Source organism: Neomonachus schauinslandi, chromosome 12 (genome assembly GCF_002201575.2).
Source record: "Neomonachus schauinslandi chromosome 12, ASM220157v2, whole genome shotgun sequence".
NCBI classification, from domain to species: domain Eukaryota; kingdom Metazoa; phylum Chordata; class Mammalia; order Carnivora; family Phocidae; genus Neomonachus; species Neomonachus schauinslandi.
The window spans coordinates 9,186,855-9,212,688 of NC_058414.1; the positions used below are offsets into that span (position 1 = coordinate 9,186,855).

Sequence of the window (25,834 nt, forward strand, 5' to 3'; positions counted from 1 at the left end):
AGACATCAGCCTTGAGGTCTCTGAACATGGGTGCCTGGCCGCAGCGTCCCCCTCCGAGATTGCTGTGGAATACCAAGCATTCTTGCTGCAGGCCACAATACACCTTTGAAATCCTAAGATAAACAGCTAAGAACAAAGCTCACTTTAACTTCTGCTCTCACCAAACAGGACACCCGACCAAACAGCGTCTCCATTGTCCTTGGGGGTGGGGCGGAAGTGATGACCTAGTTCTGTTGCTCTATCAGATTTTAATAGGATCGGGGATCTGGCAGAGCTCCAGGCTCTGTGTGGCCCAGCACCCACGCCCGGTGCTCTGTTCCCCGATCCCGGGGTCCAGGTCAGCTCCTCACGGCCCCGCAACAGATGGGCTGCTCAGATTTGCTCTGGTTTGCAGATTTTTCTCCCCTCTAAAATGAATACAATATGTTTCCAAATCTCAACCAGATCTTGAGAAAATAGGAACGGCCAGAGGATTTCTTTGGTGTTATGGTTGTACAGTTTCCCAGACTTGGGGGAGAGACGTGATTTGTGCATTTCTGGCAATCACATGGCCTATTAATTTTTCCATAGCCTTTCCAGTTTAAATTTAGGGCAGGCAGTGGAAAAAGAATGCAAACATTTATATATGTGCTGTGTGTGTAATGAGGTCTGGAGCTTTCTGGTAGCCCATTCACCGGAGCACTCAGCAGGGCATCGCAGGGGACCGCAGGGAGCAGCATGTGGGGTTGACGAGGGGGCTTGCAGAGGGTGTCGCCCTTGTGAGGAGACCCATATGTGGGCCCAGCTCTGACACAGAGTGTCCCTGGTTAGCCGTTCGCATCCCCGGGCCTCAGTTTCCTTTTCAGATGAGTAATGCACGTGCGGGGCTTTCCAATTCTAACTTTTTATCAACAGCCCTTCTCAAGTTTTAAGGGATGTTTGCAGGTCCATAAGTATCAAATGTCTGCTCTGCTCTTTAATGTTGTGATATGATGTTTACAATACAGAAGAAAAGAAAGGCCAGCTCTGCTTGCAAGGAGAGGGCCTAACCACTCAGGAAAGCACCCACACAAACGTTCTGCAGCGAATATTAAAAGCTGTAGGAATTTTTGTTGTTGTTAACGGAAGTGCATGGTCTGTGATTTGTTTTAAATTTCTGGCTTTGTATGATTGCAGTGTAGTTCAATCCTGACATTTTGGGGCAGTTACCTGCCTAAATATGTGTTCGGTACCACTACAAAGACCAAAGAGTTGATGACGTAGGTCCTTGCACCGCACCCAAGTATTAACCCGACTTGCCGAGGCAGCAAGAACATGTAGGGGATATCAAGGCAATAAATAAGCAGTGTTTACCAGCAAAATACAGCGCTAAAAAGCACTGGGCAAAAGCTGGGAGCTGAGAATGCAGTCCTTTCCTCAAAGAGCACGGTGGAGAGGAAGGACATTTTACAAAAATCACACAAGTATTTAAGTGCAGATTATGTAATGAGTGCTCCAAAGCCCTCAGAAGCCCCTGGAGGGTTTGTTCAAACAGATTGCTGGGCCCCACCTCCTTGCATCTCGCACCGTAGGCCTGGGTAGGGCCCAAGAATTTGCATCTCTAGCAAGTTCCCAGGCAGGGAAGAGCCGGCTCCCCCAAGGAAGAAAACTTCAAGATGCCTGGAAAGTTTAAGACTGGGAATTCGGGAAGGCCCCTCGGAGGAGGAGTCGGACGAGGAAAGAGGAGGTGGGAGGGCATTCCAGGCAAAGGCCCTCTTGCAGCCCAGGGCCTGAGGGAGGGTTAAGAGAGCTGAGAGCCAGGAGGACGAGGAGGGGCTGATGTGCTAGGCGTGGGGCTGCCCATGAACTGTGAGGCCAGAGGATGGCTTAAGGCAAGAAACAAGGTGCAATCCAGTTTGTGTTCAGGAATCTGTGTATGTGCCCTCCATCCCCAGCCCCACTCTTGTTTCCTCGGTCACCTCCGGCTCCTCCAGTGTTCTCATCCCAAGTCTCCCCACCCCCCCGCCCCACCCCCACCCCTCCAATGCCCGAATCCACCTTCCACCCACAGGAGTGCTGGAAATATAATATAAAATATATTATATAAATATAAATATATAAATATAAAAAGGAACCTCAGAGCTCTCTCTTGCAGGCCATGTAGTCCTTTTCACAACTGAATTAAAGGTCACCACCTTTTGTGTTTGAAAGGGAGACAGAATTTATGGGAGGAAAGTGAGGATTCCCTAATTCTCGGTCGGATTTAAGAGAGGGCCCCCGTTGTGTGCACACGTGTAAATAAACTCACTTCCTCTGCCCAAGAATAGGAGAAGGGTTACAATAGCCCATAGTCATGGATCTGTATCCACGAGCAGCATGGTTTCTGAGCTCAAGACTGAGGCCGATGGCAAGACAGACCACCTCTGTTCAGAAATGAATCCTGAGGGGCGCCTGGGTGGCTCAGATGGTTAAGCCTCTGCCTTTGGCTCAGGTCATGATCCCAGGGTCCTGGGATTGAGTCCCGCATCGGGCTCCCTGCTCAGCGGGGAGCCTGCTTCTCCCTCTGCTGCTGCCTCTCTCTATCTCTCTCTCTGACTCTCATGAATAAATAAAACATTTAAAAAAAAAAAAAAAAGAAATGAATCCTGAGCAGCCAGCAGAGTCTGGGGTCCCTGTAATGTGATGCCCGCTGTCCAGTTCAAAGCCTGAAACAGGCCCACTGGAGGGGCGTCTCCAGCCTGGTGAGAATCGACGGCCTCCGTGGGGACCTTTCCCTGCCGTACCTCTGCGTGTGTGTGTGTGTGTGTGTGTGTGTGTGTGTCGATTTGGCGGGAAAGTCGCTATCAAGCCTTAGGGACCCAGGCATGGATTTCTGCAGGCCCTGGCGACATTTTAAACTGCGGCAGCTTTATTTAGCCTTGGGACAGAGAGCTTCCCAGCAAAGGCATCAGCAGCAATGCTCAAACCCAGAGACATCAGGTCCATTTTCATTCAGTGTGTTGCCGCTGGGGAACTCCTTGCGTTGCGCTCAGAGGGTGCTGTTTTCCACAAAATGACGGTCAATTCACAATCTAATATGTATGTAATAGGCCCCACATAAATGTCCACTGAATGTGGACATGGGCTACCCTGTCCTGTATGTGTACACATTTTGGAACTCAAAATCACGTTTGTGCTTTGCTTTTTTTTTTTTTTTTAAACCTGGAAAGGGGTCTGTCCCTTTAGCCGTGGTGTGGAGCCCTTCTAACGCTTTTCCTTTGTCCATGCAGGAAGCCTACGTGATGGCCAGCGTGGACAATCCTCATGTGTGCCGCCTCCTGGGCATCTGCCTGACCTCCACGGTCCAGCTTATCACACAGCTCATGCCCTTTGGCTGCCTCCTGGACTATGTCCGCGAGCACAAGGACAACATTGGCTCCCAGTACCTGCTCAACTGGTGTGTGCAGATTGCAAAGGTAAATCGAGAGGGGACCTGCCTGGAGGAGTGTGCACATAGCAGCTCTGAGAGTAGGGCAGATACGCCCACTAAACAGCAGGTGAAGCTACCTTAGCTCGCTGTCCCCCCCCCCGCCCCCCCCACCGCACTTCCTGTGTGACTAATGAAAGCTGCAAAGAAAAGCAGCAACAGGAGGGGCACCCGGGTGGCTCAGTCGGTTAAATGTCTGCCTTCGGCTCAGGTCATGATGCCGGGGTCCTGGGATCGAGCCCCGCATCGGGCTCCCTGCTCCGTGGGAAGCCTGCTTCTCCCTCTCCCACTGCCCCCCGCTTGTGTTCCCTCTCTCTCTGTCAAATAAATAAAATCTTTAAAAAGCAGCAAGGGGGAAAAATAAAGACAACCGGAAAAGCAACAATTGGGTTCCCCATCCTGGGATAACTAAATTTGCCAAGAGGGTACGTACCACATGCATTTTGTTTTGGACTCAATCAAATGGATTACCTTTTGCATCCAATCAGGGCCTGTCCCCCTGCATGGTGAAAATCTAATTATTCAGCTACATTTAAACAATGTTCGCTTTATTAGGTGCTCAGTATGGTTTGATGCTAGTGTTCTTTCTCGGGTGTTCTTTTGGTTGACTATTAGGGTAATCTGTAGTAGAGGAGGAACTGTGGCTTCTACCCCATCAGGACTTGCTAACAAGGCAAGCAAGGAGGCTGAGGCTGGGCTGGGCAGACCCAGAGGACAGGGGGGCTGTGGAGACAGGGCCGGTGCTGTGCAGGTGAACAGATGCTTTTGTGCTTTGCTGGGGTTCCTCACGGGCCCCGCCTCCCCCGTTAACAGGCTCATTCCGGAGCACGGGACGGCGGAGAATGCAGCCAGGGGACAGGTGGCCCCACCTGCGTGCTAAGGATAGCCGCAGAGCCATGTGCTGGGTACTGAGCTATTCACATGGCCTCCGAAGGACTTCTTACTTTAATCCCAAACTTCTCTCTCTTGATCCCAGCACCGCACCAGTTACTTGCACCCCAAATGGCTAACTTCTATATTTTCTCCCGGCACTGTTTTACTCAGTTGAATTTAGGGCATTTGTGGGCAGGTCCCTTTCTGAGCGTGTGTATCATTGCCCGTTGGCTCCCTCCACGGAGCAGGGTGCGGAGGGGTGTGCCAAGGCCACGGAGCCAGAAAGCCTGGCTTCCATGAGGCCTTGTCTGGGCCCTGACTGCCCGTGCCTCCCCGGCTGCAGTCGTAGTCGGTTTATTCCGGTGCCGTCTGGTGTCGATTTCTCAGCGGCAGCCCCCGGAGGCTCCCGGCACCTCGTCTGACCACCGCCGGCCACCTGATGTGCTTGGCCTTCTCGCACCCATAACCTGGTCACAGAACAGAGGACTTCTTCGTTGGAACTAGACAGTGATCCCGGAAGAGGGGTGTGGGCCTCCCATGCAGTGATTTTATGAAAACGCTTATTACTTCTGTATGTGATTGGATTGGTCTCCTAAGGCTGCCACGAATTACCACAAATTCATGGTGGCTGACCACAACAGAGAGTTATCTGCTCACAGTCCTGGAGGTCAGTCCAAAATCAAGGTGCCGGCTGGGCCGCCCCCTCCGAAGGTGCCAGAGGCGAGTCCGTCCTTGCCTTTTCTTTTCTGGTGGTTCCAGGTGTCCCCGAGCTCATGATCCCCCCCCATTGCTACCTTGGTCTTCGCACAGCCTTGTTCCCTGTTTCTGAGTCTAAATCGCCTTTTCCTTTCTCTTAAAAGACACCAGTCACCCCTAAATCCAGGATGCTTTCATCCAAGATCTTCACCTGATTGCATCTGCAACACCCTGTGTCCAAACAAGGTCACTTTCTGAGGTTCCTGGTGGACATGAAACTTGGGGGCCCTGTTCAATGCAGAACAGTGGCTGCTGTGGGGGAGGTGGTGGTTAGCCCCAAGCAGGTTTTACTGAATAAAGAATTACTCCTGAGGAGTACTCATACACGGACTCCTGAGCCCAGAAATTCTTCCTTAGCTTTCTTTCCCAATTATCTATGGCAAGAAACTGAGAATATGGCCCTCCATACAAAGTTACCTTGCTTTGTTTGCTTTCTTTTCTTTTCTTTCTTTTTTTTTTTTTTATTTGAGAGAGAGAGAGAGAGAGCAGAGTGAGCGAGAACACAAGCAGGGGGAGTGGGAGAGGGAGAAGCAGACTCCCCACTGAGCAGGGAGCCCGATGCGGGGCTTGATCCCAGGACCCTGAGATCATGACCTGAGCCGAAGGGAGACGCTTAACGACTGAGCCACCCAGGCGCCCCTGCTTTATTTTCTTTTTAGCACATATTGCTACCTGGGAAGATCTGGCTTATTTACCGGTCCACTTGAGTTTGTGCCCACTGACCCCAAATGGACGGTGAGCTCTGTAAGAATGGTGTCTTGGCCATCCCCACCCTGGGCAGGCCGTCGAGAGCTCTGCACACCTGTGGCCAAGCTTCTGCTTGATTCATTAGGCCCGGTTCACCAGAGGGTGTCGGGATAGTTAGCATTTCTTCTCTCATCATCTCACGTCAGGCCACAGCTCCACAAAAGTGACCCTTCTTGGCGATGGGGCACATAGCCTCAGCAAGTTTTGTCCAGCACAGATCTGTGCTTACAGTTCCAGAGGACTGTAGATTCCAGTCTCACTTCTGGCATTTATTAACCACGTGACCTCAGGCAAGTTGCTTAGGGTTTTTTGGGTAGTGAGGATGACACCAAGTTAGCTCCGGGAAGCACCTACCAGCGGTCCCACAGGCACGCAGTGCTCGCTAAGTGTTCCCTTTGTCCATTTCTTTGCCCCTGTTTTGGCTAAATTAGGTTGGATCAATGACTAAAATCTAAGCTGAAGCCTTGTCTTTATCAGCGTCCGTTTCTTAGAGCAGCATCTCCTGTTTCCAGATCTTCTCTCGATCTTGAGCTTTTCTCCTCTCTCTCTCCTTTGCAACCTTACATTTCAATCTGCCCGAGCCCTGGCGTCTATAAAGATGGGAATTTATTTTACCTGTTACTGAAATCCACTATTGTGCCTCTTGTACTTTGTTTTGCTTTACTTCACATTGAAGCCCTTCCAGATTGTGGTCGTTAGCTCTCTGGGATAGATTTGCTTTTTGATTCAGAAGAGAAACCCTTTCCCACTGTATTTGAATAGCTGCAGTGATGGAGTGCCTGTCCCCGGAGGGAAAGGAAAGAAATGATTTCCTCCGTTACCAAGAGAGAAATTTGCTCTTGGGTTAGTGACTTTTTATCTAAGTATTAAGCAGTTTTCTTTGTAGAAGTTGGAAGTGAAACTACCCAGAAACGCTTCGTGGCTGACCAGAAACTGAACTCCTGGCACTTTCTAAGTGGGATTTATTGACTTATAAATGTCCTGCCTTGATTCACAAAAGCATGGACTCTCTTGGGAAGTTTTCTAAATATTGATGGAGAGCCGGCCACTGTTATGCAAGCTTGTTGTCCTGGCTAAACTGCTAAGAGGACAAATTCTATCACCTGGGCAAAAGGAAAAGAAAAGAAAAGCAAGTAGGCTAGGGAGGAAGTCAGGATGGGCCGGAGAGCAGAAGAGCCTCCTCGAGTGTAGTGGAAATGGATTCTGTTCTCCGGCCTCAGGAGCTGGTGGAGACACCACCTCCTCCCCAGTCAGAAAGATCCTTGCTTCCTAAGCTCCTGGCTCAGGAGGCCCTGGGTGGCTCACACTTGCTGGGACTTGGTTGCCTCAGAAAGTGTATCCACTCTTTTCTGGCTACATAAGCCAGCTAGTAAGTCCCAAACTGTATCAGATGGCGCCATAATGTCATAAAATGTTCTAATCTGAAAGATCCTATCATCTTATCAGCCTGTCACGTGGAAAACATGGCATTTGTGCCAGATTGTTCCCCTTAGAGCATCCATCACGGTGCACGTTATTACGAGGCCCTGCAATAAATAAAGCTCTCTAGACTGTGACTAATCTGACATTGTCCCAAACCTCTGGGACAAAAGAGCTCGCTTATCACCAAACCCAGATTAAGGTCTCACAGAATTGAGTTTTCAGGTAATTGACAGCAGTTGAGGATCCTCGAGGTCAGGCGCTGGAGAGGTTTGAAGACAGATACAAGGAGGAGGGAGAGGCTCTGAGCAAGACACGTTCTGCAGCCTCATCCTCTGACCACACCTGTATATGCCCCAAACTGTGTTTAAGTCGATCTAGGGGATACAGTTTAATGAGGACTAACTTAAAAAGTCACTTCAAAGGATTTATTTTTTTCAGCATACGGGATTACTTAGTTTGGTCTAAGTTCATTTGAAGAAGCCCCGGGTGTCTTCATTGGCCACACATTTGTCAGAACGATCAGTGCTTGTGAGCAGCTAAGAGGGGAGGGAGACAAGACGCGCTGAGCCATTTGTAGGTTATCCCGTCCAAGTGAGGGGCAAGAAGGGGATCATTCCACCCGGATGTAGCCAGCACAGTCCGGGCCGCCTGGGTTCAGTTCTGGGTGCCCCGTCTTGAAACCCATGTTGACACACTATACTGTGGTCATAAAATAGACAAGCAGGGGTGTGAGAGGAGGAAAATCCCGCCGGTCAAGGAAGTAGCAAAGGAGCTACAGTCCATTAGTCTAACCAGGCTGGGTGGCAAGGAGACCCCCACTTCTGTGCACCACGTCCTGGTCCCATCTGGGCTCTGGCCTTCACCACCCAGGCCGGCTCCTTCTGTGCTGCAGGTCAGGAGTCATCAAGGTGAGGTTCAAGGCGCAGCCCCCACCCCACTAACCGTGCAGCCCAAGGGTGCTGATTCACCACTGGCCTCTTGCCTCCATCCTCAGGAAGGAGGACTCACCTGAGCTGATTCCCCCGTAAAGCACGCTGCTCCGTAAACTCCCAGGCAACAAGATTAGATCAGTGACAGAGCCAAACAGCCAATCCTGATACCAGCCATTTCAGTTATTTGGATTATTTTTTAAATTTATTCTTAAATGTTCCACAAAAGATTACAGTTAAATTTAATCAGTCTAAATGATCACTTTGCAGTGTGTCATCAAAAAGCCAGAAGGTACTGTGGTATTAAAATATCAAAGTATCCGGGCTCCTCGGTGGCTCAGATGGTTAAGCGTCTGCCTTCGGCTCAGGTCATGATCCCGGGGTCCTGGGATCGAGCCCCACATCGGGCTCCCGGCTCGGCAGGGAGTCTGCTTCTCCCTCTCCCCCTGCTTGTGTTCCTGCTCTCACTGTCTCTCTCTCTGTCAAATAAATAAATAAAATCTTTAAAAAATAATAATAATAAAATAAAATAAAATATCAAAGGATCGGAGCGCCTGGGTGGCTCAGATGGTTAACCGTCTGCCTTCGGCTCAGGTCATGGTCCCAGGGTCCTGGGATTGAGCCCCATGTCGGGCTCCCTGCTCAGTGTGGGAGTCTGCTGCTCCCTCTCCCTCTGCCCCCCACCCCCATTTGTGCTCTCTCTGCCTCTCTCTCTTTCTCTCGATCTCGCTCTAAAAAAAAAAAAAAATCAAAAGTATCAAAATATCAACTTTTAAATATTTCACTTAACGATTGCTTGGGCATTTATCTGCCAGCGTTAGGAATCATGTGCAATAGATACATAAGTAAGACAAAATTTCTTTTCTCCCCAACTTACAGACGTGAGGGAAACAGATCCATACAGAGCTAGAGTGCTGTGCTACAGGGAAAGAGTGGTCAGAGCAGGAGAGAGCTGGGTGCGTGGAGGACCACGGTCCCACAGGCTGCTATGAAGGGCATGCGGGGACCAGCGAGGGGGGCTCGGACTGTCAGCCGGGTGCCAGATGCTGGGAGGACAGTGGCGGGCGCGGAGGAGGTGGGCAGGCAAGGCAGCCTGTCTCTTAGCCTCGGGAGTTGTGTGCTGGGGATGTGAGGGAGAGGCCTGCCCCCGTCCCGGTGGTGCACCCGCTGAGACATGACCATTGCACAGTGGTGAGAATGCAGAGCGGCTCAGTGGCTGAGAGATGCTGAGCGGAGGGACGGGCAGCAGTGCCGAGGTGGGGAGGACGCGCAGAGACCCCCCTGGGCCCTGCATGCCCACACAAAAAGACAGCTTCATCTCAAAAGCAGAGGGTGCTTCTCAGGAGTCTATGCGTGATCAGAGTCTTTGGGAAGCTGTAATGTAACCAAGCTATGACAGCGACCTAATTCAAGCTCACAGCAAATGGATGGAGAAGGCGGCGGAGGAGGAAACCGTGACACTCACCGGCCCCTGCGGAGGACTCTCGCTGGGCACCATCCTCTGTTCTGCATGGCTTAACTCAGTTAACCATCTGATTAGCCCACTTTACATACCGGGAAACTGGGGCACAGGGGTGCTTAAGTAATTTGCCAAGGTCGTGCGCTGGTAAGTAGCAAAATCAGGATTGGACCCCTCGCAGCCTGGCTCCCAGGTCCACGCTCTTGACCAGCACTTGCTGACATGGCTCAGGGCAGAACCCACAAGCCACTGAGCCTGGCCGCCCCCCCATGTACCATGTTGGTGCCACCCCCCGAGCTCTGTCTGGGATCGGAAATTCTGACACTTTTCTACCTCTCCTGAGGGCAGGGGCTCAGTGATGTGTGAGCCATACTCGATGTCACTCTGCCAGAACCATCTCCTGTACTCTGCACGTCCTGCTTGGGACTTCTCCCCGTGGCGGTTTATGAAACAGAACAGAAGTGGACCCCGTGGCAGCCTGTCAATCCTGTCAGTCTGGACTCCTCCCAGGAGGCGTAGGATGCTGCAGCCCTCCGGAAAACAGAGTCTGTAAATGTCAAACCCAGCCACCCCCAGTCCTTTCTTCTTCCGTAGGTGTCGTGCCAGAAAAACCCTTAACAGCCGTTTGAGGCATAGCCCTGTGCTTCTCCTCTGTGCTTTGAGGTTCCAGGCTGGCTCTTCGAGCTCCCTGCTGACCTTGGAGTTTCAGAATTCGTCCTAGCTGTCCTGTAGTAATTAACAAAAATAAATACGTTGATTTAAATTAAAGTGAGGCTCTCGGAGAGGAATCCGGAAATGAGCTTCCCAAGAGGCCCCACTGAGGCCCAGGCTGATACGCTTCCTGTGGTGTCTGTTTAGATGGACTCTGATCAGGGCTCTTATCTTTGCCGACTGACTGGTTAAAATATAACTTCGCCGGGCACCGAGATGGCCCTTTAAACTGCCTCGATGGTGTGGGACAGAGACTGATGAATAGAGTTTTATCTGAGTTCAAATGAGCCGAATCTGGCCGCCCCCAAATCCTCTCTGATTTAAACCCCTCTGGCTGACTAGCTGTGCGCCCCAGAAGACATAAACGGCTCTTTCCCAAGCCTTCCCCGAGGACGGATAGTCTCAGGAAACGTCACCATTTATTAAAGTTGTCCTGGTCCTTTACAGACCCGGGGGGCGGAGGCGGGGCCCGGGTCAATTTATTAGGTTTGCACAGCAGCGTGGACTTACCCCGTGGCACAGAGCCAAGGGGCTGGGCGGCTGGGCGGCTGGGGTTTTTTGTTTATTTGGAGCTTCTTTGACATCTCAAGCAGCCTCTGGGCCAGCAGGCAAGTTTCACGTGGAGGCCCCAGCAGGAAGGAAATCAGGACTGGGTCCCACTGGTGGTCTCAGGGACTCAGAGCACTAGGTCTGACCGGCCTCTGGACCCGCTGGGGCGGCTCTCAGCGTGGTCCTGCGGCTCACCAGCACTCTGGCCCCCGAGGAGGCTTCTTGGAAGATGCGTTGGAAACATGCGGCGCATCATCAGTGCTCAAAACCGTCAGCCGCTATATCACTCCTTCATTCTTTCATCTGTTCATTTTTTTTTTTAAGATTTTATTTACTTATTTGACAGAGACAGCGAGAGAGGGAACACAAGCAGGGGGAGTGGGAGAGGGAGAAGCAGGCTTCCTGCGGAGCAGGGAGCCCGATGCGGGGCTCGATCCCAGGACCCTGGTATCATGACCTGAGCCAAAGGCAGATGCTTAACGACTGAGCCACCCAGGCGCTCCTGTTTCTTTTTTTTTTTTTTAAGATTTTATTTATTTATTTATTTATTTATTTATTTGACAGAGTGATAGTGAGAGAGGGAGCACAAGCAGGGGGAGTGGGAGAGGGAGAAGCAGGCCTCCCGTGGAGCATGGAGCCCGATACGGGGCTCGATCCCAGGACGCTGGGATCATGACCTGAGCCGAAGGCAGACGCTTAACCAGCTGAGCCACCCAGGCGCCCCTCATCTGTTCATTTTTCAACAAACTTCTGTGAAAAACGTGTCCAGTGTACAGACTGTGGGGCATTTAAAGAGGCAGAATGAAAAGTTTGAGATGGTAGTTGAGTGAAGCTGGAAATATCCTCTGAAGGCCCCCCCCCCCCCCCCCCCCCCCCCCCCCTGCCCCTTGTGGGTCTAAGGAACTCAGAAAACACAAATTTGAAATAAAGCAAGAGGGACAGGGCAAGATGGACTGGTTCCTGTGTGTCCGGCCATGCCACAGTGACTCAGCACCTACCACTGAGGAAGTCTTCGGGAAATATCCGAGGAAGCAGGGTCAGCAACACAGGGTGGAAGGAAAAAGAGAAAACGGGTGAGAGAGAGAAGGGGAGAGAGAGAGAGAACCAGTGAGCTCATACAGCCTGGAATGCAGATGTTGCGCCTCACCAGGCAAGAGGCCAAGCACAATTAACCCGTTTTGAATGGGTAAGAGTACACCATGTTTAATAAATAGAGGCCTTGCTCTTTCATAAGACACAGGAGGACTGAGCAGGGTCCCAGGAACCACAGGAGAGATGGAAGCTGATGAATGGAGCATACTGTGACGGGGTCGTGGGGAGAGGTGACGGGGTAGTAAGTCAGTCCTCTGTTTGGAGGAGTTTTCTCGGCTTCTGCTCCTTCCCTCTCGCTCCCCACATGCCGTTCCTAAATAACAATCCCTAATTTGGAAGTGCCGTGCCAAAGAGAACCTGCTAGTTTCCTCTTGAGTAGACATGAGCCCCGTTAACCTTATTTTGCTGCTTCTGAGGAATCTTAGGAGGGGAACACTTAAATCACACAGCATCTTAAACATTCAGGAACTTTCTAGAAAATACGAGGGAGAAGGGAGACATGGGGGTTAATCATCTTTTTTCCAAAGAAAGGCCTCAAAAATAGCCCTCAGAGGCTAATTCCTGGTAGCATCTTCCTAAGATCCTAGCTTCCTACGATGGTTGGTTCTGCTCCAGAAAAAAATTTTTAATTTCACTTCACGAATAATTTTCACCTACTGTCTATGCAAAAGGAAGCACAGAATTTGCCAGAAAATTGGGGAATCCATCCTTAGGGGCAGGTTCTCCCGGCAGGTGCCCTCTCACGGAGATCCCACCGCAGCTTCGAGAAAGCCAGAGACTAGAGCCGCGTGGGTGAAGCCCGGGTGTTTGCATTTCATGCGCTTCAGTAAGCATTTCTGTGCCTGTCTTTGCTGGAGAGCACATGAGTGTCAGCTGTAAAGGAGGTTGGAAACGTGGTCCACTCCCCTGGCTGGAGAGAGAGAGGCACATCCGTGAGCAAGTGGGAGAGAATGTGCTACCAACAACGTAAGATGTCTGCAGAACTTAGCAGCGTCTCCCGCCTGCCAGTCTGGCCCTGCGTAGAGGTTGAGCTGCCAAGCTCATGTCACCAGGTTGGAGCTTGGTAGGGTCCCAGGGAGCTTGGCTGAGCTGGCCAGGCACGGAGCAAGGAAAAGGAGAGGCTGCGAGTGCTTGTGACAGTCAGCAAGAAAGCTGTGGGCAAGGACTGGACTTGAGAGGGAGTATTTCCGGGCATTCACGTGTCAGGCACTGTGCTACGTGCTTCTCAAATATTCTTTTCTTGCTCTCTCTCAGTAGTGATGATTCTGATCGCCACAGAGTTAGGGGAGGTGACCAAAGCGGGGGTGGGTGGGAAGTGCCACCTTGTCAAAGCAAATTCAGTGTCCATGTGATTTCATTTAAAAAAAACAAGGAGATCAAACTGGAAAAAAAAAAATCTTGTGCATCGGTAGCAGATCACGGCAGGTAGTCCGGGAAAGCGTGAGGGCATGTGGCTTCACAGCACTGAGAAGCATTGACCTTCCCTGCTTTACAGGTCAGCTACGCGCCGGGAAGGTGACCCCAGGCAGGTGGCACGGTTGCCAAGTTCCAGACAAGCTTCCAGCCAGGTCTCAGCTTGCTCTGTCACTGCCCTCGGATACTTGGTTCATCTGGGTTTAAAACTGGAGTCACTAGATGGAGCAAAGTTAGCACGTCAGCAGCTCATTATATCTTCATTAATTTGTCTTTTCATCAATTCAGTTGATAGCTACTAGTGTTGACAGGGTGCAAGTGACTGTGTCCGTCAGGGGAGGCACACAGACGGGGGCAAACGCAGTCCCTGACGTGGAAAGCTCCGAGTCCAGTGTGGACATGACGTCAGAGCTTTGTGCGCAGGCGCCTTGCCATCTCTGCCTGAACCCCAGTCTGCGCTCTCCAGGGCAGTCTGCTAAGCAATGCTTTCCCTCATGCATGGCCCCATGTTTCAGGGCATGAACTACCTGGAAGACCGGCGCTTGGTGCACCGCGACCTGGCAGCCAGAAATGTCCTGGTGAAGACACCACAGCATGTCAAGATCACAGATTTTGGGCTGGCCAAACTGCTTGGAGCCGAGGAGAAAGAATACCACGCAGAAGGAGGCAAAGTAAGAGGCTGGCTTGTAGATCGGCGAGCATTTTCTCACCAGCAGACTGACCGATGTAGGGAACGTTCTCAGAACGTTCTGGGTGAGGGCGCAGCGACTGCCACTGACACCTGGGTCTAGCCAGGGTCTTATTCTGGAAGTACAGACCAGAGGGGCTGCTTTGAGAGCAGGATTTGCTGGGAGAGTGAGAATAGGTGTTTCTATCATGTCCAGAGGCCAAAGCCAATAAACACGAGCTCAGCTCCATCTTCGGGTGACCATTAGCCAAGGTTAGGTCTCAACCTCCCCGCTTCAAAAGGGCAGCTGGGAAATGTCACAGCTATTGAGGACATCTCAGAAATATGGAAAACTCCCCGTGCCGTTCCTAGAGCTCCCGAGGGTCTCCGTAACTCTTGGAGGGTTGGCTCCCTCCTCCCAGACAGACTTGGGGGTCCTCCGGGGGACTCTCTCCCAGCACTGGTGGGGGGGGTGCAAGTCTCATTTTAGGCCCTCCAGTAGCTCTGAATCGGCTGTACCCCTCTTAAGTTTCTCTCTGACCTGGATGGCTCCAAGCAGTCAGCCAAGCAGCCAAACTCCCATAAACGTGGGGTGGCTAGGACCACAGTGCACCACCAGGACCCCCAGCCCGCAGCATGTGCACCCAGTTCACCAGAACTGCCCACAGACCAAAGGTCCTCAGTCGAGGCCTTCGTGAAACCACACCTGGGGCCGAACAGAATAGCCCTGTTTTCTACCAGATTTAAAACTTGCTCCTGCTGGGAGGGAGCGCTGGTCCTAGGGTATCAGGGTGGGGTGGCCTGGCTTTCCCACGTTTGTCACTTGCAATCTGTTTCAACGTGATTTAATTTTTTGCACCAGAGGGAAGCTAATGGTTATCTTATTACTTCCTCTCTCATCATTCCAAGGTGCCTATCAAGTGGATGGCTTTGGAATCAATTTTACACCGAATTTATACCCACCAAAGTGATGTGTGGAGCTATGGTGAGTCAAAACCTTGATGCTAATGAATGCGTACTGAGCCGAAGCCCACTTGTATCGTTTGTTGATTTACGTTCTATGCTCTGTCATCCAAATACTTTCTTCCAAGACAGTGACTAATAATAGCGTAGTAGTTGCTGTCTATCCTACTGAGAAAACATGGCAAAGGAAATGGAGTCTGACTAGCATATTACATGTCACTGGAGATACTGGTGAGCTTGTCAAGGGTTGTGTGTGTGTGGGGGCGGGTAACGGAGGGAAAGAGAGCTCGGACTTAGGAAGTGCCTGGACCTGCAACATCAAACCAAACTTGACCTCTTGCCATGGATTTGAAGTCAACCAAAGGGAGGTGACAAATGGGGTTTTCCGGGTAGAGACGTGAGGTTTTGTGATGGACTAGCTCAGTGGCCATTGTTTCATGCAGTGAATGGTAGTCTTTGTGTATCAGAGAGAATGGCTTGACAAGAGGGCACTGTGAGGATGTGTCTGTGGGGGGGAAGAAAAAGAAGCAAGGGAAATAGTTATTGCTGGGAGCTCTAGTGAGGACATCTCATCAGGACTGATTCTCTGTTTCCCCTCCAAATCCCCCCGTGGCCCTGCACAGGCCCGTGCCCCTCCTCTCCAACACGCTTTCCCGTTCTTGCCTCATTGCCTTTGCACAAAGGATAGCTTGAGTCTACAAGGGCCTCGCCATTTAAGAAGGTGTCACTAACACATTCTCACAGGCTGCCATGTTTACACCTGTTCACGTTCGGTCCTCACGAGCCCAGCAATCTGCTGGAAGCCGGCAGAATAGCTCACCTGATACATTTCTCTGTGAATTATCAGCCTATTCCCACTGCTAAAGCAACGGGGGTGAGGGTGAGGGGCCACCCCATCTCCGTAGAAATGGGTATTTGGGGAGAGCAAGATCGAGGCAAATGTCCAAGAGGAATTTGGTTATTATCACAAAAACAAATCATTCAGGCTATCATCCACTTAGGGGCTTTTTTCATAGCATTTTAACTTCCTAATACTTTAAATGTATTTTAGTTTCAGGGATCTCTGTCTCTTCTGCTAGGATGCAGGCTTTACGAAGACAGAGATTTTTCTGAGTGAATAAGTGAATTTTTTCCATGTACCTGTGAGCTGAACTGCCTGCGATTAATGAACTAGATAAGGAAATAAAGCTATTCTGATGCCTTGTTATTTTAGTCATTTTCAAGATGTGTCTCCTCCCCAAGGGGGATGAGAAGAAATGCTTCTTTTCCCACTCCTGCGTCCCATCCAGAGGCATCTCCATGGTCGCCTCCTTCCCTCAGGTTCCTGATGGGTCTTCTCTCTCCCTGTTCTGCCCACATTCGTCCGTTCTCCAGACAACAGACAAAAAAATACTTTTAAACCATAGCAGACTTTTAATTCTCTGCTTAATAGCCTTCTTTGGTTTTGCACGTATGTTCCAAACAAAACCTGAGCTCCTCACTGGTCTGGCTCCTCCTACTTTTCCAGAATCACATGGCTGCACGTCCCTCCTTGCCCTCCGTGTGGCAGGCGGCCTTGGCCAACTCGTCATCTGTCTGGAGTTGGCCCACATCTGTTGAATAAATAAAAACTCTTAAATTCTGTGACTTAATGCCTTTGGATGATTACAAGCAGTACCAGAAAGTCTGCCTCACTGTAGTGGTCGTGTGTTTTTCATTTCAGTGGAAATTGTGTTGTCAGTGATTATAATCCGCCGTCCCTGGCAGTAACTGGAATTGTTAAACCACAAACCTAACGGTCTAGTTTAAAAAACAAATCCTGTTGGGGCGCCTGGGTGGCTCAGTCAATTAAAGTGCCCGACTCTTGATTTCGGCTCAGGTCGTGATCTCAGGGTTGTGAGATCCAGCCCCGCGTCGGGCTCCGCGATCAGCGCAAAGTCTGCTGAGAGATTCTGTCTCCCTCTGCCCCTCCCCCTGCTCCCTTGTGCATGCTCACTCGCTCGCTCTCTATCAAATAAATAAATAAAAATCTTTAAAAAACAAATCCTATTATTCCGCTCTCTAGTTTCCAGTCAAGACAAAATATTTTAATAAATTAGGAATGTATGCGTTCCACTTAGGAGTTGAAAAGAGAGAGAATTCATACCACGTTCCAGGCTCTCTCCAAAGCCACAACCAGGTAGGCACACTACTTGAAAACCTGAAAAGCTTGCCTTCCCACAGGAATTCATTGTGCATGTTTATACATAATGTTTAAACCTAGTTAGAGGGGAATGAATTGACTTCATGGATCTGGAAGTGAGATTTTATTTTTTCATCAAGTCCATACTGACACTGTGGTGAGGAAGGACAGAAGAATCTGTTTTCTTGCCCTTGGACCATTATTTTGCTTCATTTTGCAATCTTGCATGCTCTATATTCAGGTCGTTCGGTTCTGGGATGGCCCCTGGTTAATCCAAGCAGACCTGTGGGAACATGTGTCTAGTGGCCAGCTCTAAAGAAAATGGACCATCAGACCAGCTGGAGATCAGGAAACCTCCAGGATCCTGTGTCTGCTCCCTCCCTGTGTAGTCTGGGGACCTAGGCTCAATCCCACTGGAGTCACCCCAGTGCACCTTCCCTGTGCAGGTTTCTAGAGCAGAGAATCCCATTAAGGGAGGCACAGAGATGGAAGGATCATCAGAACCCAGGGATGGTCTGGAAAAACAATTCTAAAACTACTGCTTTGATTTTTTTTTTTTTAATCATGATGATTGATTGATTTTTGAAATAAAAGATTTGGGATTTTTATGGGGTTTTTTTGTTTTTTTTATTTATTTTTTAAAAGATTTTATTTATTTATTTGAGAGAGAGCGAGAATGAGAGAGAGAGAGAGAGAGCACATGAGAGGGGGGAGGGTCAGAGGGCGAAGCAGACTCCCTGCCGAGCAGGGAGCCCGATGTGGAACTCGATTCCGGGACTCCAGGATCATGACCTGAGCCGAAGGCAGTTGCTTAACTGAGCCACCCAGGTGCCCCTGGGGTTTTTATGTTTATTAAAAAGAACGTAGGGCTTTTTGGTTTCCAATTTTTATTATTATTTAAAAATGTGCATTGTATAAACCTTGTCTGCAGTCTCCGTCTTCCATATATACAAGTCGCTTAGGGCAGATGTCTGAGTCTGGAACTCCTGCTCCATAATTATGTCATTATAGCGGTTGCGTTGTGTTTGTTGCTATTACTAAAAGTTTTACCATTTATTGGCCACTTACTATTTGCCTGGCGTTGTCTGAACAGTTCAGTTGCGTTATCTTATTTGATCTGCACAACTATCTCATAAGACAGACACTGTCATTATCCCACTTTACAGAAAGGTACACTGAGGCTTCTGGCCGTCCAGCTGGTTGCCCAAAGCCGCAGAAACGTAGGTTTTTAAAGTTAGAAACATTTAAATGATGACTAAAGCAAGGTGTCGTGACTATTATCAACTCATAAAGCAACTACTTCATCCTCTCAGGAGTCACCGTTTGGGAGCTGATGACCTTTGGGTCCAAGCCTTACGACGGTATCCCCGCAAGTGAGATCTCAACCATCCTGGAGAAAGGAGAGCGCCTCCCGCAGCCGCCCATATGCACCATCGATGTCTACATGATCATGGTCAAGTGTGAGTGACTGCCGTGGCCATCCACACGGGCTTACCCGGGTGTTGGCACTCAGAGTGCCTTGTTGGGCCTAGAAAGGTGTTGCAGCCCGTAGCCAAAAGACTGAGACCTTTGATTCCTGGAAAAAAACGTTGTCACGTTCTTTATGGCAGGCACCGAAGTCCAGAAACGTCTGTAAATACGCTCTCCCAGCATTCTTCAGGAAGCATTTCCTTGACCCATTGAGCACAGTGACTTGGCATGTGCCCATGTTTGCAAGCAAATAAGTAAAATCAAATTCCTCCAGAAACCATTACACCAAAATATTCTCTTCCCTGAGTTGCTCGATGAAAACGGCGCTGCACGTTTTGAAGCCTGTAACCAGAGAGACCGAATGTTTTTAAACGCCTAACAATGAGTAAGCACACGAGGCTGATAGAATCAACATTTCTGCCTTGACTTAAGCCTCTCAAATGATAGGTCTCCGTGAGGTCTTTTGCAGCGTAGCAAGTAAACATTTTAATCTGAACAAGAGTGTGTAACGTGGTCGGTGCTGTCGTTCAGTCGGAAGCACAAGTTCAGCAGGCTCTGAGGATAGCATTCCATGCGTGGTGAGCACTTACGCAAGAAAGTAGTACAGGGAATATGACGGGGCCAAGTCGGTGTAAATACTAATGCCTTTCCGAACTTTAGACCCCAGAGTTAACCTACTTTAACTTCCTTGCTTTGGACTGAGGAAGCTGGGATCCAGAGAGGTTACATGATTCGTCTGAGGTCACATAGCACAGCAGTCTGTCCTAAAATAACTTGACAGCCTGCCGATAAAAAATAAATGTGAGCCCTCAAGAGAGACAAGGATTTCCAGCTGATCGCTGTTCCTCCAGCTTGTTTAATCCAGGTATAGATCACTGTGTAATCAAATGGGCTGGCGAGGTTCACCAGTGTCCTAGGGAAGGCCCTGGAACACCCCCTTGACTTGCGTGCTTGGTGACTGAGGATGTAAGACAATGAAAGCATCAGGGTGCGGAGTTCCCAAACCCCGGGGCTCTTAAAGTCCCTAACTTTCCCTAAATTGAATCTAGTTTTCAGCTTGCAAGCGAATATAGATGAAAGTAGATGTCCACTGAGGACTTGGCCGGAGAGCCCGGACACCGGGGCTCCCTACAGCCTTAGCAGGTCACAAAGAGTGATGTATCCAAGGCTGCTGGATCACTTAAGGTGATAATACCAGAACTCCGGCCCCAGGAAGAGAGGCATAGAAAATCAGAGGACGGTGCTGTCATTCTGATTCAGGTATTTTATGTCATCATGGTCTTTAAACTGTGATCAGCGCAAGTTTGCCAAGACTAAAGAGCCTATCACAAAGATTCGGTTTCTGCATCGCTTCCTTGCCTAAAAGCGTCTCACCATAAATGCTTTCTGGAAGCAATGCCATCTTTATCATTTCTTTCAGGGTCTAATTGTACTGTTTTCCTCATTCCTTCCCCAGGCTGGATGATAGATGCAGACAGTCGCCCAAAATTCCGTGAATTGATCATCGAATTCTCCAAAATGGCCAGAGACCCCCAGCGCTACCTTGTCATCCAGGTACCAGATCACAGTCTCTGAGCTTCCACTGGGAGAAGTCCCTCTGATGAGCGTCCAGTATCCCTGTGTTCCACTGTGTACCAGTTCGATGTCCCTGTCTCCCAGGTCCCGTCCTTAAATCCTCAGCACCCCAGAGCAAGCCTTGGTTAAGGCACGGGCCACACTGTGCCCTAAGTGTTCATTTGTAGGGCCCCCCCGACTCCATTTGCCATTCTCGTCTGAACTCTAGCATCCAGACGTACTCAGTTCCGCGTGTTGTCTTCATATTTCGGTTTGCCAGGGCCTGTGCTCCATCAGATGGAGAAGCAGGGCTTCGGTGGCTGCAAATCTCACTCCAAATCCCTGAGTCTCTGCTTAGCGCTTTAGGTTAAGAAAACCAAACTCACGGGGCTGTTTTCATTAAGTCAGTGAAATCATGTCTGCAGAATAATTTACATGGCACCTGAAGATTCTGCTTAGCAATTCTGGCGCGTGTGTGTTGTGGGGTGGGGAGAAGGGGGTTTCCGCACACCTCCCAGCAAGCAATTCCCTGACGCCAGCTAGGTGGCTCTCCCCAAATCTCCATGTGTTCACCAACCCGGAAGCTCTCCGAACCCAGTCCTTGTGGGGCTTTATGGAGCCTGCATTAAATAGGTGTTATTGGTTAAATGAGTGGCCAAATGGTGATTGACCACCTGCAGCCCCTCCCCCATTGCAGGACATCAGGGAGGGTGACGGACCGGAAGTTCCAATCCCCTCATCTCTGGTTGGTCCCCCCCCCCCCCGCCACCATCCCCCATCCCTCAGTGTGGTCTTAAAGCCCCTCGTCAAAATAAAAAAACACACCTTTGTCACTCACCACTTGGGAGGGAGATTCCTTAAGAGGTCTATGCCAGGAGGAGGGGACAAATGTCTTTTTATAAATTACAAGATCGCAGCACCTGACAGCATAGGACACACTCAACAAATGCTGTTCCTTCATCCCTTTCTTCTTCCTCTTAAGCTGTTTCTGTTTTATTAAGGAGCTTTTAAACATCAAAGAATTTTTAATGTTTTAACGTCAGGTGGGGGAGGGAAGGAACCAGGGTGATCGCATTAGAACCAAACTGCCAAACAGAGAGGCGTCTGCCAAAAAAGTGGCACAGCACCTCTCTGGGCCTTACCAGTTGTCTCAAAACCTCTGCACCAGGGGGATGAGAGGATGCATTTGCCAAGCCCTACAGACTCCAACTTTTACCGCGCCCTGATGGATGAAGAGGACATGGAGGACGTTGTCGATGCCGATGAGTACCTCATCCCCCAGCAGGGCTTCTTCCATAGCCCCTCCACATCCCGGACCCCCCTCCTAAGTTCTCTGGTACGAAATGTCGCTGCTTCTCAAGTGCCAGGTCTGCTGCTTTGAATGAATTGTTCAGAGACAGGGATACCCATCTAGTAGACCTCACACAGAGACAGAGAAGTCGATTTTAACCAAATGGTCAAGCCAAAGTCAGACTGAATCAGTCAAGTGTATTAGTTCTTTTATGACATTGCAGTAACTGGACCGTAACCTCTTTAGGTCTACTAGGGGCCAGAATTAGGTCAGAACTAACCTAGTTTTTCTGAAGCTAATGGGTCAAGACAAAGTGAAGCGCCTTTAATTGTATCCACTCCCTGAGACCCCACCTCCTGCGTTCAGTGGGCATGGGTGAGAATATGCACGTGTACCCTCAACAACTTCGATTCTTTTCCAGAGTGCCACCAGCAACAATTCCACCGTGGCTTGCATTGACAGAAATGGGGTACGTATGAACACCTCATAAACCCGAATTAAGTAACAGCTCCGTATCACGGCTCTACCGCACATAGAAGATGCCCACCTTACCCCAACTAACCTCAATTTTCCTTCCTGAGTTGCCTGCCTGCCTTCCTTCCTTCCCCCTATGGTTTCCCTGACCCCCTACCCTAAGGCCAGCAGTTAGCTCTCACTGATCGCAGGGCTGTTCAGAATGGGGTTTGTGGACCTACAACAGCATCACCTGGCGGTTTGTTAGAAACGCAAACTGTCGAGCCGCCGACCCAGACCTACGGAAGTAGGAATGCGAGGGGCAGAGCCGGGGCATCCGTGTTGGAGCCAGCCTTCCAGGTGATGCTGATGCTTGGTGCGAAGCCTTGTTCGAGACCCGTACTTCCCAGTATAGAAGCCAAGAGCCACACACGTCTATTTCAGTGTAAACTGGTGACCATCTTGAAGGGCAGAGATCATAGAACGTTTCTGTCACTGCCCAGAGCCCTGCTGCACGGCACTGACCAGGTCCTTGCCACTCGCCCTGTGGTCTGTGGGCCCCCGGCATGGGCGTCACCCCGGGGGCTTGTGGGAAATGCAGAGTCTCAGGCACTGTCTTGAGTCTGAATCAGAATCTGCAGTTTCACAAAATCTCAGGTGATTTTTATACACTTCGAAGTCTGAGCAGCACTGACTGGGGTAAACTTGCCTTATTTCCTCCCCTCAGAGCTGCCCCCTCAAAGAAGACAGCTTCCTGCAGCGGTACAGCTCAGACCCCACTGGCACCTTGACCGAGGACAACATAGATGACACTTTCCTCCCAGCACCTGGTGAGTGGCTCACCCTGGACAAGGTCACACTCCTCCGCCTCCCCATGCAGCAGGGCCGGCCTCCATCCCCTGGTGCCCAGGCTGCTTGCTTCCCTCAAGCCAGTCCAGAAGTGGACACTGTGGCGAGTTTGCAGACACGAAGTAAGGAGTAAGAGGCAGAGAAATACGGAACAGCTGAGCATGCGTGCGGGTCTTTGTGTTGAACTCAAGCCATGTCCGGCCGGGAGGTGTGTTTTTAGGATCAGTTCGCAGATTTTCTAGAATTTGAGGCAAACATCAAAGATGCGGGCACACGTGCGCAAGCGTGTGCGTGTGTGTGTGAGAGAGAGAGAGTGTGAGCAAGCGTGTGTGGGTATGATTGTGTGTGTGTGTCAGTGAGTGTGTGAGCGTGTGTGGATGAGTGTGTGTGCACGCACGCATGTGACAAATTCGATCCTGGCTCCATTCTTAGCCAACGAAACATGTATTTTCCTAATCTCAGCTTTATCCCCAGATGTTCTTGTGTGCACACACACATCTTAAGGCCGTCTGTCCTTTTGAGAACTTTAAATTGGCAGGAGATAGATGTGCCCACTGCTTTCAGAATTATAGAAAAGAACATATTGCAGCAACAGCAAGATAGTCATCTTGCCAGATGCCCCCTACCCTCGGTTGCCTCGTGGAAGAATATCGACAGGGTTCAGATGTACAGATGGAAAATCCTGCCGGGGTTAAGGCTTTGCTGATTACCTCACTTGTGATTTCTTTTCCGTTTCAGAATACATAAACCAATCCGTTCCCAAAAGGCCTGCGGGTTCCGTCCAGAACCCCGTCTATCACAATCAGCCTCTGAATCCAGCTCCTGGCAGAGACCCTCACTACCAAAATCCCCACAGCAACGCAGTGGACAACCCTGAGTATCTCAACACCCACCCTACCTGCGTCAACAGTGTGCTCGACGGCCCCAGCCTCTGGGCTCAGAGGGGCAACCACCAAATCAGCCTGGACAACCCTGACTACCAGCAGGACTTCTTCCCCAACGAAGCCAGGTCAAATGGCATCTTCAAGGGCCCTGCAGCTGAAAATGCAGACTACCTGAGAGTAGCACCACCCAGCAGTGAGTTTATTGGAGCATGACCATGGAGGAGAGCGTAGGACGTGAGCGTCTCAGATGTGTCACCCCCCTGGGACCAAGCCACGGCAGCTACACATTAGTGCTGGTAGTCACGCCCATGTTAACTCTCGGACCCGTGGACTGGTTTGGCCATATGTGCTCTGATGGACCCATCCTTCACCCAGGAAGCGCCCCCTCCTCGGATGCACTTTGGAAAGTTGCTGGGACATTCCTTTGTCTTCAAACTGTGAGGCCTCCGCAAAAAGGCATCCAGCAAGAATATTGTGTCTTTGGGCAGAAGTTCACCTTTCCATGAGGTATATTTGATAAAAAACAAAACAAAACAAAACCAAAAAAACTGCATAAGGAGTTTTATTGCTTGGGGACCCTGGGGGCTTTTAATTGTCATTATCGATTTTATTTCTCATGGGCTTTTCCAATGAGGAAGAAGCTTGCTCATAGCACTTGCTGCACGGAGTTGATCCAGGCCCAACTGTGACCAAGAAGCAAGGGTCAGAGTCTTCCAGCTAACATTTGATTCCACTGACTCTGCTTCAAGATTCTTCCACTGCAAGACAATTAAAAAAAAAAAAAAAAAAAAAACTAGAAGTACTCTGTGTCCTAAGCAGGACTGATTGGTACTGTAGCAAATCATAGCAGGTACAAGAGGATAAGCCACTTTGAACCCTTCCTGAGCGCAAAAGAAATGGAGGGGGTAGAATTCTTCTTCAGACTTCTTTTTATATAAATTTCTTCATGGTACTTACTCGTCATCGGTTGACCAGTGTTTTCTAGTTATAAGTATTGGACTTACTTCTTTATTTTCCATTCCACTGTTTTGAAAAACTCAGTATGCTTTCCCGGTCGGTAAGAGGAGACGGTACATCAAACCGTAACCTGGACCAGCTCGTATTTGATCAGCATTCAGACCAATAGCCTTTAATCAAGACGGAACGATAATGCAAAAGTTCACACAAGAACATGGCTCCCAAATTTGAGTCTCAGAGAAAATACATCAAGTCCTTTGGGGGTTGGGGAATGGGCATATATCAGCACACTGCAGAAATGAGAAGCTGTTCCTAAAACTCCCACCCCGCCCCTTACTGCCAAATTAGGCTACTTATGGGACATAATTTTCTTTTTATTTTACTTTAGAAGTTTTTTACTCAAAGGGTACTTTTTTCCCCTCTCTGGTAAGCTGCCCCCAAAGCCCCTCCTCGCCCTTTGTGAATGAAAGGATCCAGGCTCTGGGGCCACCAAGCAGAAACTGACAGCCCTCACCCCTGGGGGCACATTTTACAGGGGGAAATAAAAACACTAAGCGTCGGGGAATTAAAGTGGGAAATATGAAATCAGAGTTTGAAATCGATGATAATGCCTTAACAACATCTACAGGTAGTTTTTCGGGAAAAAAAAAAACAAAAAAAAAACACCAAATTCCCTCGTAAGACAATTTCCCTATCATTGGAGGATCCAGCTAATTTAGGGCACCAAGTGTTTTTCCACCTCGTGTGTCCTCGCAACCTGACCGGTTCATGGCAGTCCTTTGTACAGAGGTGTTAAACGCTCTTAGTCGATATCCAGTCTTTCAAGGAAAAAACGTTTCAGACAGTATTTTCGGCCTACGGATGTGTTCAGCCACACACACGTATGAGATTTCCCTTTTGTTGTTATAGTATTTATTGGTTCTCAGATCAGGGCCCCAGTTTTGTTACCAGTAGATTGACTTTGTCCCGATGGAAATATAAACTCTATTCAATTCAATTCCACTATGTTTTCAGATACTCTTAAGCACCCATACAAGCCCAGCATAGGCTCTAAAGAGATAAAAATAAATGAAACATAATCCCCAATTCCAAGAAATCCACAATTTAGCAAAGGGAATTGGCTTGACTCATAAATAGAAACCTTCAGACAATATGACCGGCGCTAGGCAAAGACAGGTCAGCCAGGCACGGACAGCACGGCAGGGAAGAG

At 49.7% G+C, this 25,834-nt stretch overlaps 1 protein-coding gene across 3 annotated transcripts in view; it reads left to right on the top strand.

Annotated features, from left to right (window-relative positions):
- Positions 1-24,460, top strand: part of EGFR (epidermal growth factor receptor) — a 200,648-nt gene extending 176,188 nt beyond the window's left edge. For all 3 annotated transcript variants that reach the window (XM_021703751.2, XM_044920162.1, XM_021703752.2), the window contains 9 exons: positions 3,228-3,413; positions 13,891-14,046; positions 14,952-15,027; positions 18,480-18,626; positions 20,093-20,190; positions 21,359-21,526; positions 21,903-21,950; positions 22,662-22,764; positions 23,522-24,460. In XM_021703751.2, coding sequence (XP_021559426.1) covers positions 3,228-3,413; positions 13,891-14,046; positions 14,952-15,027; positions 18,480-18,626; positions 20,093-20,190; positions 21,359-21,526; positions 21,903-21,950; positions 22,662-22,764; positions 23,522-23,880 — 1,341 coding nt within the window. In that variant the 3' untranslated portion in view covers positions 23,881-24,460. The remainder of the gene's footprint in view (positions 1-3,227; positions 3,414-13,890; positions 14,047-14,951; positions 15,028-18,479; positions 18,627-20,092; positions 20,191-21,358; positions 21,527-21,902; positions 21,951-22,661; positions 22,765-23,521) is intronic.
- Positions 24,461-25,834: the final 1,374 nt, after the last annotated feature.